Source organism: Mauremys reevesii, linkage group 11, assembly GCF_016161935.1.
Source record: "Mauremys reevesii isolate NIE-2019 linkage group 11, ASM1616193v1, whole genome shotgun sequence".
Taxonomy (NCBI): domain Eukaryota; kingdom Metazoa; phylum Chordata; order Testudines; family Geoemydidae; genus Mauremys; species Mauremys reevesii.
Genome location: NC_052633.1, coordinates 6,035,413 through 6,047,722, shown reverse-complemented (window position 1 = coordinate 6,047,722; position 12,310 = coordinate 6,035,413). Strand labels below are relative to the sequence as shown.

The window sequence follows — 12,310 nt, the reverse complement described above, 5'->3', positions numbered from 1 at the left end:
TACTAGTTTAAAAATGTCTTCAATCCGTATTTCTATCCATGGACACAGCCAGAGGCTCCAGAAACGTTGTGCTCCATGATTGGATCCATGATCTGTATTAACATAAACAGTTCAACTTTACAGTAAGTTGTTGAAGATCTTAGCTCTGCCTGGCCCCTTTTCTTCAAAGTTGGAGCTTGTGGCAATACTCTCCAAGGGCCTTTTTTCCACACACACACGCACACACACCCCCATCTTAAGGAAGGCTGCTTTTTCTCCTCGAGCCAGTTTTGCTCTCCTTTACACTGAAATCAGTAGAGTCAATCAATATTTAGTCCAGTGTAAGTAAGAGCAGAATTAGGCCCGTTGATAGAATCACACTCACTACACCCAGAATGACCAAGCTGGTTGGGGCATCAGAACAAACAGAGTGGATCCCCCTGGTTCTGCATATTGATTTCCACTGGGCAGAGTCTGAATGTTTTTCCTCAGAGATAAAAAGATGAAACAGTTTTTCAAATTTAAAGAAAATTAACCCTGTTGGGGAAACTCTTGTGTTCGGAGAATCATTCCCTTCACTTTAGGGTTTTCCTAAGCCTGGGATCTGACCCACCAGTTAAGAGTTTCCATTATTCTCTTCCCTTCAGATGTTTGTGCACTTCCAGTGCAATATAAAAGCAGGCATAGGTCAATGTTCATGATGGCTTTGTAAGAGAAGGACACTGATTCTCTAGCCAGTGTCTTGCTACTAGCTAATAAGTTCTATAGAGCTGTCTCACAGCAGGGTACAACACTTCTCACCCAGGCTATTCCGGAAGAAAACACGATCCAAACCCTGTGCACTGACATCCTGCAATGTCTGGACACCTCGGTCACTGGAATGACCCAAGTAAGTGACCTGTTGCTACTGCTTCTTGAAATAGGGACGTTCTTCCTTATCTTCCTTGTACCTCCCCACAAGGAAGCTTTTTGCACAGTCAGCATAATGGAGGAACAGCATGTCAGATTCATGTCAGGGATGTGACCCCTTCATCATGGAGTAAGTGGTTCACATTAGAGAAAAGATAGAAAGCAACTGAACTGGAAGGAATCATGTTGCAGAGATCTTCTCTTCATTCTTTCCACTGTCTGAGTGCAACTGCCCTTAGGTCCCCCAGGGGGCTAAGCTACAAGCTACATGAGAGGGAGGGATTCCGACAGCAGGATATTGGAGGTGGGGGGATGGAAATAGCTGCGTACTGAACAGTCTCGCTCTTCTCTGCAGGTGTTATGGCCAAGGCTTCTCGAATATGTGGTGCCAGTTCAGTACACTGGTACTTTGAAGACTCTCTGCAGATGCCTTAGGGAGCTGGCTGAGAAAAAGCAGCAGGAAGGAGAAGAAGCTGCTTGCCTTGACTACGGTGGACCAGGTTTATAACAGAAACTCTTTCATTTATTCTCTCCAGGCACACTACGCAATGAACAGGTTCAGTCTGCTCCAGTTCTCTCATCTGCAATGAGAAGGCTAAAATGAGGATGGTCTTGTGATTACAACATGGCCATGGGATGGAGCTAGGAAATGTGGGTTCTGTTCCCAGCTTGCCACCAAAATTCTGATGTGACCTTGGGGAAATCACCTGATCTTTCTCTCTCAGCTTCCCCACTTGTGAAATGAAGGAGTAATTAATGGCAATCTCCTAGAGGTGCTGTGAGATGGAATTCATTCATGGCTGTAAAGCATTTTGAGAAGCTCAGACTGAAAGCACTATGGAAATGCAAATTATGATCAGCTGCATTCAACATTGGTGGGCACGTTGGAAATGGCTAGGTGAATAACATCAGCAGGACTCTCTGAAAGTCTGGCAGAATTCATGATATTCTCTTTCTTTCCCTAGTGAAACTCCCTACACCCCAGGGGCTGCTGGCACGACTCCTGGTGAGTAGACCATGAGAATAGGTTTTCTGTGGAATGTGAAGTGGGACAGTTAACTATAAAAATGGGTTTTCTAGCTAGATGCTTGTAGACAGGCTGAGGAATGTGTATGATTTGGATCTCTCTGTCTCTGCCCTCTCCTGAGACGCACTGTTCTGCATCCTCGTACTAGCTAGAATGCTTTCTTCTTCAGGAAGGCACTGCAGTAGAATCAACAACTCTGTTGTATGGTCTCCACAATGAGAGAGTCTGAACTATTCCCTCCTTCAGGACCACACTGGTATTGTGCTGACCAAACTTAGCCTGTTCTTCTCTCTCGCTGACAGGTAGTAGCCTCGTCCCCTTATGCAGGAGAAGGACACGGATGTGCTGCCTTGCAGTTACTACAGGCCCTGCACCAAAATATCCATGTAGCAGTGGGTGAGATGTGGGGAGTAAAGATCCCATCTCTGCTGCAGTACATTGAAGGTAAAGTGCTAGTTAGGAGGAGTGCGGTCCATGGAGCATAGAAGGGAAGCCAGAAAATGCAGCTTCATATCGACACGTGTGTGCCATTCCTGTTGCAGTATGTGGGAACAGTGGGGAATTGAAATTGGGCTTCTAGGCCCTCACTTTTCCTTCATCTGGATAACTGTGAACCACTGGGCTAAATCTAGAGTTAAACCACTGAAGCCAATTCAATCCGGGCAGAATCAGGCCAGGAAGGTTTCAGCTGAATGGAAATTTTACAGCAGTTCCCCCCACACCTTTGCTAGGTTAATGTTTGGGAAGGTGAATTACACATGAAGTTGGAGGTTAGTGAAATATTTTGGGGTTCCATATATAGTCTGATTTTGCAAACTGAATGTTTCTGAAAATTAAACCCCATGTTTACTTTCAAGGGTGATTCAATTAAAAACCCAGAGTTTTTCTTTCTGTAAGGAAGCCTGAGCCATAAAAGCTAGGTTGGCCAAGTGGGTGCCCATGTAGACTCTAGGTATTATGGGCCTAATAATGTCTTTCAGCAATTTTACAGTGGTATGAATCTATTGACCTCCTCAGTCAGTGTAGCTGCATCTACACTATGGGGTTATGCCAGCAGAACTCCAATGACGTGGTTGTGCCAGTGTAGTCTCTGTGGAGTATGACAGACCCTACGTGGAGCCCAAACCCGATATGTTTCTGATGAAGGTCAGACCCCACAATGTTCAAGTGGGTTTGATAGTCAAAAAAAGATTTTAAAAATGAGCTGTATCTTCCTAGTTGTTGCTGTACAGAGTCCCCAGTACTGCCTTGTGCCGACATTAAAGAAGGGTAGGTTAGAGCTGGACATTCAGAAACGGGGCCAGATTCTCAGCTGATGTAAATCAGTATAATTCCATTGACTTCAATGAAGCTACACCGATTTACATCAAGTTAGGATCAAGTCCAGAATCTTTTATTATGCAGGAAAAGTTTGTATTCACATTAAACCCAGTCTTCTGATGTGCTGAACAGTTTTCTGAGATGCTAAGTACCCTCAGCTCCCATTAAAGTCAAAAGGAATTGGGAGTGCTCAGCATCTCACTCCTGGTGGGTTGACTGACCCTGAATAGAAATGCCAGCAGGGTACATAACATGATACTTTCTGTGGGTCCAACAAAGAACGTTGGCGTAGGTCCCATTTAGCCTTGAAAGCGCAGGCATGTTACAGCTTGGCAGAGCAGGGGTTTTCGAAGGACTGATTGCAAAGGAGATTCCTGGGACGACTCTTCTTGCTAACCTAGCTGACATTATTGTTTTGCCTCCTGCTTCATAGGAAACACAGAGAATTCCCTGGACCACGTGCAGTGGGAGCACATGCTGCTTCAGGTACAAGATGGCTTTCAGCTGTATTGTCACAGCCCTCCCTCCCCCCTCCAAATGTATCAGCTGGGGAAAATATTAATGATAAACTATTCGTTCTAAGCAGAGCTGGTCAAACCATTTCATTTGCAACTTTTGTTCAGTGAAAACTGGCCTTTTTTATTTTCATGGGACACTTTCAAAAATTTTTTTTAACACAAAACAAAACAAAACCCAACCCAACTGGAAAATGTTCAGTTTTTTTTTTAACTGAAGTTGATTTTTTGGGGTTTTTTTTCATTTGCTTTCCTGTTTGCCTCCCCTCCCCCCGCCCCGGCTTTTTCAGTCACAAAGTGGAAGAGGGGAGGAAAGGCCTGGGGACGAGGGATAAAGGGAAGGAAAGGGGGAAAACAAAGAACTGAATAATGGTCATTTTTTATTTTGAAAAGCAAAATATTTTTGTTTCTTTCACTTTTCATGTGTGTGTTGAAAAATCAAGAAAACAAAAAACTCCCACTTGCTTTGTGAAATGGACTTACCATTGTTCAACCAGCGCTAGTTATAAATAACTCTGCGTTACCACTGGGAACAACACACAACATAACCAGAAAACCAGCATGCTCATGGTGCTAATGCACCACTGGGGGACATTGAAAGGATTCTTTTTTTCTCTTTGCCACTCAAAAGAAAATTTGCTGTGAGAAACCCCAAAAGGAAAAGAGACAAGACAGGGTTTGGTGACTGTATCTCAGGGAGAAGCCTTTCTGCTCAGAAAGAGCTCTTTGCAGCCTCATGTAAATCCAGACAAGGAACACTTTGATGGCGAGTGCTGAAAATGAAAGGAAGGGACCTAGTGACAAATACGCCCCAGAAGGTTTGCAGTTCCATTTGGGGTTGGATTACACTCTGGAGTTCCCCATTCCAGATCCAGCCTCCTTTGAAATTCTTTGGGCTAAAAAATCAACTAAGATTAGGTTTTCTTGTGAGGTTTCTGAGATTTCCTGGCTGCTGTTCAAAATTAGGGCCTGAAACAGCAAAGTGCTGAAAGTTACTAACCTCTGGCTGACTTCAATGGGAGATGAGGGTGTGACTCCTGGTCCTTTGGGTGTCCACTGACTTAGGCTACAGGATTGGGGAAGGATAGCTCAGTGGTTTGAGCATGGCCTTCTAAACACAGGGTTGTGAGTTCAATCCTTGAGGGGGCCACTTAGGGGTCTGGGGCAAAAATTGGTCCTGCTAGTGAAGGCAGGGGGCTGGACTCAATGACCTTTCCAGGTCCCTTCCAGTTCTAGGAGATTGGTACATCTCCAATTATTACCTTTTATTCCCAGGATTCCCTGGATCTGATCTTTATATAATCAAAGGGTGTCATGTAAAGCCTTTACTGGATACCTGTGTCACACGGCTCATCATAAGCATTGCACAGTGATTGGATGGATAATATATAAGGTGCTATGGTTCTATACTGAAATTGATGCTTTTAAGGTCTGTGAGTTGGGGCTGCTCACCAGAAAGTGATAAACAAGTTTCTTTCAGGCAGGAGACGCTTATCTGCCTGTGAGTAATTATTCACAGTGGATGCTAATCAACAGAGGAAAATTCTAATCAAGTGATTGTGAAGTCTCCAGAGGAGATTTGATACAAGAAAAACAAGCAAACAATAGGGGGTTCCCTGTTTTCAAATGAAGACAATGGATGCGTGGAACTATATCTGGAGGTCCAGAGGTATCTGGCCCCAGGTATCCTTCATCTATTGGACGAACTGACAGCTCCTTGTCTTATGAATGGAGGATGATCTTTGGTCTGGGTGTTTCATGCTGGGAGAGAGATTTGGGGGAGCTATCCTTTGTGAGACAGGGGAATATTTGGTTATCTAAGTTCAAGCTCTAGAAGTGTGTTAGGATTTTATTTTTACGTAACCATTTGTTTACATTAATTTTACTTGCTGCTTCCCAACTCTCTGATCTTTGTCAATTGAACTCTGCTTGTTTTCACTATAAATGTATCTAAGTCCATGGAGCGGTGATGCTGAGGTGAAACTGGTAAGGTGATGTGTAGCAAACCTATGAATTCTGTGAGTGTCCAGTGGAACAGGGGCTGGACGTTGTGGGGCTGCAGAGAGGGCTCGGCGGTTGGACTGTACCGATTGCTTAGCTGTAGAAGGAGAGTGGAACCTGGATGGGGTGAGAAGGGCGTGCTTGTGTTTCCTGTGGCTGGCTGAGTCAGGAGCTGACACCTGGCAGGCACAGAGAAGGTTTTCTCATGCTAAGGGCAGGGGTAGTGAGGTACCTCACAACCCTGGGGACCCTCAGGAGGTGGCAGAATGGGTTCATAGCACTTCAGAGAAGGTGCCTGGTCCTTCGTAGTCCAGGGCCCTTTGCTCAAAGTTTACTAGACCCATCCTCCATCCACTATAAAATCACTCCTCAATGGTCAGATTTCTTGGCTCCATCTCATTCTCCAATTCACTGTTCATCTGGATTTGGGGACTGAGAGGAATCATCACACAAAGGTTAAAGAACGACAGCAGAGGAAATCTGGGTTGTCGATGTTTATAGTTCTCAATAGGAAATAACCTTCCCATGACACCTGAATATTTGAAATTTTACAAGAGAGAACAATGAAGAAATAAAAACACCAAACAAATATACAAACAAACCCCCACAACAAAACCATAATTCTTGCAATTAACCATCTGCTTTAACTCTCTTCTTTTACACTCAGTTCCTAAGAACATCTCTGGGGATGATAGACGACAGTGCCTGGAGCAGCCAGATAAGCCTTGAGTTGAACCAGCAGATGGCCAGCTATACCAGCCCCTCCCGTGAAAAGGTTTGTTTTCTGTTAAGGCTTAGTTTCTAGTTAATTTCCCTTGAAATTCTGATTGGGGGGCTGCATAAGGCTTCTCTCAAGGCTTCATTACTTTATATTTTATTCTGCATATAAAATTTGTTTTTACTTGTTCCCTGCTCTCTTGCCCCCCTGCCCTTCCAATATTTGCTTGGACAGGCTGCTTGTCTGTGCTGCATTGTTGGTTCTCTGGCTGGGCTAGATGATGGGATGTTTCTGCAGTATGGGTGCTTGGACTTGGCTATCTTGTTCTTTCCTGAGTGTTGCTGAGCTGGCTCTGTACTGACTGGCACGTTCTGTTACTGGTATCTCAGTGCCGGTCTCTTTCTTTCAGAGTTTCCTGTATAAGGCGCTAGGAACGTCCTTAGCAGTTTGTCAGGACCTGGGCCACGTTAAATCCCAGCTTCATCAATTTTTGAAAGCAACAGATTATATGGAAGCCCCTGAGAGACAGGTGAGGACTCTGTCCCTCTCCCCACTTTACCAAGTAACCCCTGAATGCTTCCTGTGGGGCTCAGCTCTGAGCTGGCCTGGGACAGATGCCATTTCGCTTCATATCCTCTTCATTGCTGTTTCACTCAGCCCCCGCTGCCCATGGGTCTGACGCCTGACTCGCGCTTTACACCACTTCAGCTGAAAGGAAGGGACTCGTGGGTTAGATCCTAACCAGTATTTTTCTTGGGTGACAGGGAGTCATTTCCATCCTTGCACTCTCTGCTGAGAGCCACTTGGACCTCACCCTCAACGCACTTCAGGAGTTTGGGGCTGCAATGAGCAAGGTTACGATTCCTGGGTTCATCAGCCGCCTGAAGGTAAAGGAGCCAGGGGCTTCTCTCCAACTTCCTCTCCCTCTAAACCAGGGGCAGCAGCCCCGGGGTAGTGTCTGCTCTGCTCAGCTCGCATTGTCCCCCAGTGTGTGCGTTCTACGTGACGCCTGCAGTTAAGCAGAGAGGAGCACACTCTGGAGCTGGGGTTCTCTCAAATGATTTTTATCATCTGATGTCTCATGGCTTGAGCGCCCCTCCCATGTACAATGTGTGGGAACTACCTCAGTCGCTTGCATGGAAAAGCTTTAGGGATTTTTAGCATTTTTTTTAATCCCAGTTAGTGGCTGGAAATGAGGAGGTGTGGCAAGCAACATGTGGCCAACCAACCTGCTTTAGGTAGACCACCAGTGGGCTACGGATGACAATTATGGAACCTGTGATTTAGAGCAGTGGTTCTCAACTTGTCCAGATTAGTGTACCCCTTTCAGGAGTCTGATTTGTCTTGTGTACCCCAAATTTCACCTCCCTTAAAAACTACTTGCTTACAAAATCAGGCATAAAATTATTAAAAAGTGTCATAGCACATTATTACTGAAAAATGCTTATTTTCTCATTTTTACCATATAATTATAAAATAAATCAACTGGAATATAAATATTGTACTTGCATTCTTAGTAGTCTGCTGTAAAACTAGGCAAATAGCTAGATGAGTTGATAAACCCCCTGGAAGACCTCTGCAGACCCTCAGGGGTACACAAGTAGCTCTGGTTGAAAACCACTGATCTAAAGGCTAGAGCAGGAGACTAGGCCTCTGGGCTTCCACTGCTGGCTCTGCCATTTACTCACTGTGCAGCCTTAGGCAAGACATTTAGCGCCTGATCTTGTACCCACCAGTGTCAATGACTAAGCTCCCGTGTACTTCACTGCTGTAGGTTCAGCATTTTAGGCTCTCTGTGTCAGAGTTACCTAGTGGGAATGATGGAGATACTAATATCTCCACGCCTCACAGTTATTATATTGCTTAAATACTTTTTGCAAGTGGTTTGAGATCTTTGGCTGAAAAGAGCTTTGCAAGCGCAAGCTGCTATTGCTGCTGTGAGGAATTCCTCGGTCAGCAGCAGATCAGAATTCCAAAGCAAAAGGAATCAGAAGAACTTTCTGATTGTCTAGGACTACCACCATGGGAGAAGAGGCAAGACTCGCAGCACCCTGATGCTGGCCTACAGCAGCGTGGCTGTCCATGCTCCAAAAGACCAGCTTCTCTCCCGAGTAGAGGCAGACATCACAGGGAACATCCTTCTCCATTACAGAGCCAGTGGTCAGGTAAGAGCTTTTGCGTGATAAGTGTCACATAACTCAAATTTAAAACTGTAATGGACGGAGTGTGAGCTGTCACATGTTGTATCATTTTTGTTGCTCTTCTTTGTATTTTCGCTAGGTTTTTCTATAGTCTTCTGAAATTCTGTAGACCCCAGCTACACAGTAATTCAGATGCAGTGACACTCAGGCTATTCAGAATAACACTCTAACTCCCCTCATATGGATGTGTATCTAGCTCTATCTTTTGCTACCCAAGAGAGACTAGTGCTAGCCTGTATGTAGTTGATTTGCTGTCACGCTGTTTCTTGGACTCACTACTTCCCTTACCTCTTATCTGTCGTCTTGTTTGTCTGTGTGCTCCGTTATTTCTGTTCCCCAGGTGCCTGACTGCTGGTCCTGACTCTCATCTCAGTGCAACCTCTCCACATCACTTTGCCATTCAGTTCTGCCTTGTCTAACTGAGACTCTCACTTAGGCATTGCCAAAAACAGTTGAACCAAACTGAGATCTTCCAGTAGTTCACAAATGCAAATACTACAGAGGATGGCCCCTGATAATGACCTCTGCAAAACACCCCCTCTGGATACCTTTCCTGCCTTTTGGAAGATTTAACAATAGTGATTTCTCTCTGCTCCATATTCACCAGCCAGGACATTTTGAGGATGTGTGTTATGTGGGACTATCAACATTGCTAATAGCTGTTTTGCATTTCGTTTTTCAGGTGCTGGGCATCACTGTTGCGAACAAGGTACATTCTAAATAATCTGCCCTCAGCTCTTGCATTTTCTGTACACAAGTTGCTTGTTTAAATTGCACAGAGTTTGGTTTCCTTGCTACATCAAGCAGGAGTCCTGGCTGCTCTGGTGTAAGTAGGCCTGGATTTATTTGATGAACCTGGGTTTTCTCTTCTTCTGAGGTGGGTGCAGAGCCAGGGTCCTCTACCTTCTGGGGTCTGGGGACACCTCTCTCCTCTCCCGAGGCTAGATTTAATTCCTGATCTTTATCTTCTGGACTCTGGTTCTTCTCTCAGTTTCTCATCCACATCCTCTTGTTTCTCCTTCTCGATTATGTAGGACATGAACCTAAAATTAACCCTCATCCAGAATGTCATGGAGATTAGCTGTGCCATCTTGGAGACCAGAGACTCCCAAGAGTTCGAATTCTCATACAAACTGGAGCTCCTTGGCTACATGTTGGTGAGTGATTAGGAGCTTTGAGGACTGAAGTACAAGAGAGTTTGTTGTAATGTAATGAGACTGGTTTTCTGGGGAGATGATATTTTATCCATTGGCTGTGACTGTACTACTGCAGTCTCATGAGCTACCTGCATGGCACCCAGAATGCTGGGTCCACTCTGAGCTTGGCAGGGATGCTAACATATATTGTGGGCTGTAACTGGAAGGAATGGCTTGTGTCTTGTGAGTTCTCTTTCTGTCCTCTGTATAGCCTGCAGATGGCCCTACAGCCCATTTCTGAGGCAGAGAGCCTGCTGGGCACGGTGTCTGTTTATTCCAGGTCTGGCATATAGCCCTGTTTCAGGGTGTGAGAGGAAGGCCTCTCTGCCTTTCAAATCCATTTCCCATTTTTGATGTCCCCATTCATGCATTTCAGGACTTCATTAAACAGGAACCACTGGATTCCCTGGCATCTCCAGTTCGCTACCAGGCAGTTCTTGCCATTGGACATCTGAGGTAGGCTATTTTCTGCCATATTTCTTGGCACTGTGATGCCTTCTTATTTGTTAATTCATGAGTGTCAGGTTGGGAGCAGTCTAAAGCCTGCAGGGTTTGGCTCACCAGGGCCACCCGGGGGGAGCAAATGGGGCAATTTTCAGGGCCCCTGGAGTGGGGTCCTTCACTCCGGGGGCCCTGGAAAACTCTCACGGGGGCCCAGGTCTTCAGCAGCAATTCGGCCGCGGGGGGAACTTCCGCCCCGGGACCCACCGCCAAAGTGCTGGGCCTTCGGCGGCAATTCCCCATCGCCAAAGACCCCAGACCCCCTGAATCCTCTGGGTGGCCCTGTGGCTCACATGCTGCTCACCAGCAGGACTTTAGTTCTTAAGGATTTGAATGTGTCCATTTGGGGGTTTGTGCTCGAAAGACACAAGATTGGAGGTTGTGGGGCATGCAGTACAATGGAGCAGAGTTCAGATGGGGAGGGAGGTGTCTGGCTAGCTGGCAGGGGGGAGGAAGCTTGTGGGTTTCTCTAAAAGGAGATTTGAAGTTTTAGCTTTACTTCTAGAGGAGCCAATACTTAAGAGAGGTGCAAAGTGAAGGGTTGTTTGCACTTGGGGTTCTAGATTGGGACAATCTCTAGTCATTGGACCCATTTCTTTTACTTGGAGGTGGTACTGAGTCTAATGCATGACTTTTCTCTCTATCTTTCTTCTGCCAGCAAGCTCAAACCATCTCTGACCCTGGAGGAAAACCGTGAGCTCCTTGGTCAGTGCTTCAAAAGTTTATTTCCCCTTCCTCCCTTGGAGAAGATGAAAGAGGAAGACGGGACAGCAAAGGATGCTCAGCATATACAAGTACGTGACAACAATTCTCCTCCGGCACCATCCACTGTATTTCTGCCCAGCAGGCACTGGGTGATGGCAGTCCCACATGGCCCCCCTGCAAGGTTATAGTTAGCTTTCCCCAGCCCACACACACAAATGATCTGTGCTGAGCCTCACTCCTTCTTTTCTGGTTTCAGTCACTCTATGTGAGATCCTTGGAAGCCCTTGGCAAGCTAGTGGAGACTTTGCTGGAGGAAGAACCAACCGCAGACTGGTTCCAGGAAATGTTTGATGTGAGTAGTCCATTGAACCGTGGTGGAGATTGTTTCTTGTGTTACAGCAGGGAAGAGTCAGAGATTTAGGGGGTCAAGCTTCAGTTGTGGAGGAATTTTCCACAATGGAGTGAATTTTAGGGAGAAAGCACCCAATTCTTCCTGGGATAAGCGGGCATGTGCCCCACTGAAATCCACAGAAGCTATGCCATTTTATGCCAGGGCTGGATTGGGACCAAGTTCTTACAGTGTCATTGACACTACTTGGAGCGGCAAGAAAATCACCACTGCAGTAGCCAAATCCAAGAGAACCAGTTGAAACTGATCACTTCTTCTAAGAGGAATTCATGAATATTGAGTTAAGCCCTGTGTATGGAAACTCATTCAGAGGAAACTTCCTGTTCCTCAGACATGAACAGAATATTGTGAAGGGCTGAGGGGTGGGGAGTTTGATGCACGTTCAGTATAAAAATGAAGTTATAAAAGGAGCTGGGCTGGGGGGACTTCTCTGCTCTTATTCAAATTAATAAAAGAAATGCTTCTCTCTGTCATTTTGCCAATCAATGTGGGAGAAGTTGCCCAGGAAATAGAACACAGCAGCAGACATCAAACAGCATGCAATGTGCTAGACAGCTCCCATCAGACAGTCTACAGCAGACATCACATACACGGGCCCAGATTCATCTCTCATGTAACTCCTTTGGCTTCAATCACCAGAGGTGAATCTGGTCCCTGGGACTTGTATATCTAAGGGGCTCTTCCATTAGACATGTAATTCCTTTGCTACATGGAGGTCAGATGCTTTGGAGAGGGATTTTAGTGACAATTAAACCTGTTTAAGAGGAACTTTTGGGAGGGACTTTCTGGTACTAACTCTGTCCATTCCCCTGCTCTACCAACAGCTCCT

General features: G+C 45.7%; 1 protein-coding gene, 1 long non-coding RNA gene and 1 pseudogene across 3 annotated transcripts; 2 read left to right on the top strand and 1 right to left on the bottom strand.

Annotated features, from left to right (window-relative positions):
• The window catches only part of LOC120374491, a 193,918-nt pseudogene that overhangs the window by 132,127 nt on the left and 49,481 nt on the right, over positions 1-12,310 (bottom strand).
• On the top strand, positions 3,330-7,166 carry LOC120374369 (maestro heat-like repeat-containing protein family member 2B). 2 transcript variants are annotated; one of them, XM_039493873.1, is made up of 3 exons: positions 3,330-3,721; positions 6,419-6,526; positions 6,879-7,166. In XM_039493873.1, the coding sequence occupies exons 1-3, from the start codon at positions 3,710-3,712 to the stop codon at positions 7,146-7,148; spliced, it is 390 nt and encodes a 129-aa protein (XP_039349807.1). In that variant the 5' UTR covers positions 3,330-3,709; the 3' UTR covers positions 7,149-7,166. The 2 variants fall into 2 exon arrangements, with proteins under 2 accessions (XP_039349807.1, XP_039349806.1); XM_039493872.1 differs by lacking the exon at positions 3,330-3,721 and adding an exon at positions 4,528-4,568.
• Positions 8,605-10,302, top strand: LOC120374370. Its single transcript, XR_005586044.1, has 4 exons — positions 8,605-8,634; positions 9,353-9,379; positions 9,705-9,827; positions 10,243-10,302. It is a non-coding gene; the product is annotated as an uncharacterized LOC120374370 (long non-coding RNA).

What these genes read in the sequence shown, in the direction of transcription:
- LOC120374369 (XM_039493872.1), top strand. Translation starts at nt 4,530, where the DNA reads ATGAAAGGAAGGGACCTAGTGACAAATACGCCCCAGAAG. An exon ending in TGACAAATACGCCCCAGAAG is followed by an intron (nt 4,569 to 6,418) that starts GTTTGCAGTTCC and finishes TTTTACACTCAG; the next exon opens with TTCCTAAGAACATCTCTGGG. An exon ending in CCAGCCCCTCCCGTGAAAAG is followed by an intron (nt 6,527 to 6,878) that starts GTTTGTTTTCTG and finishes TCTTTCTTTCAG; the next exon opens with AGTTTCCTGTATAAGGCGCT.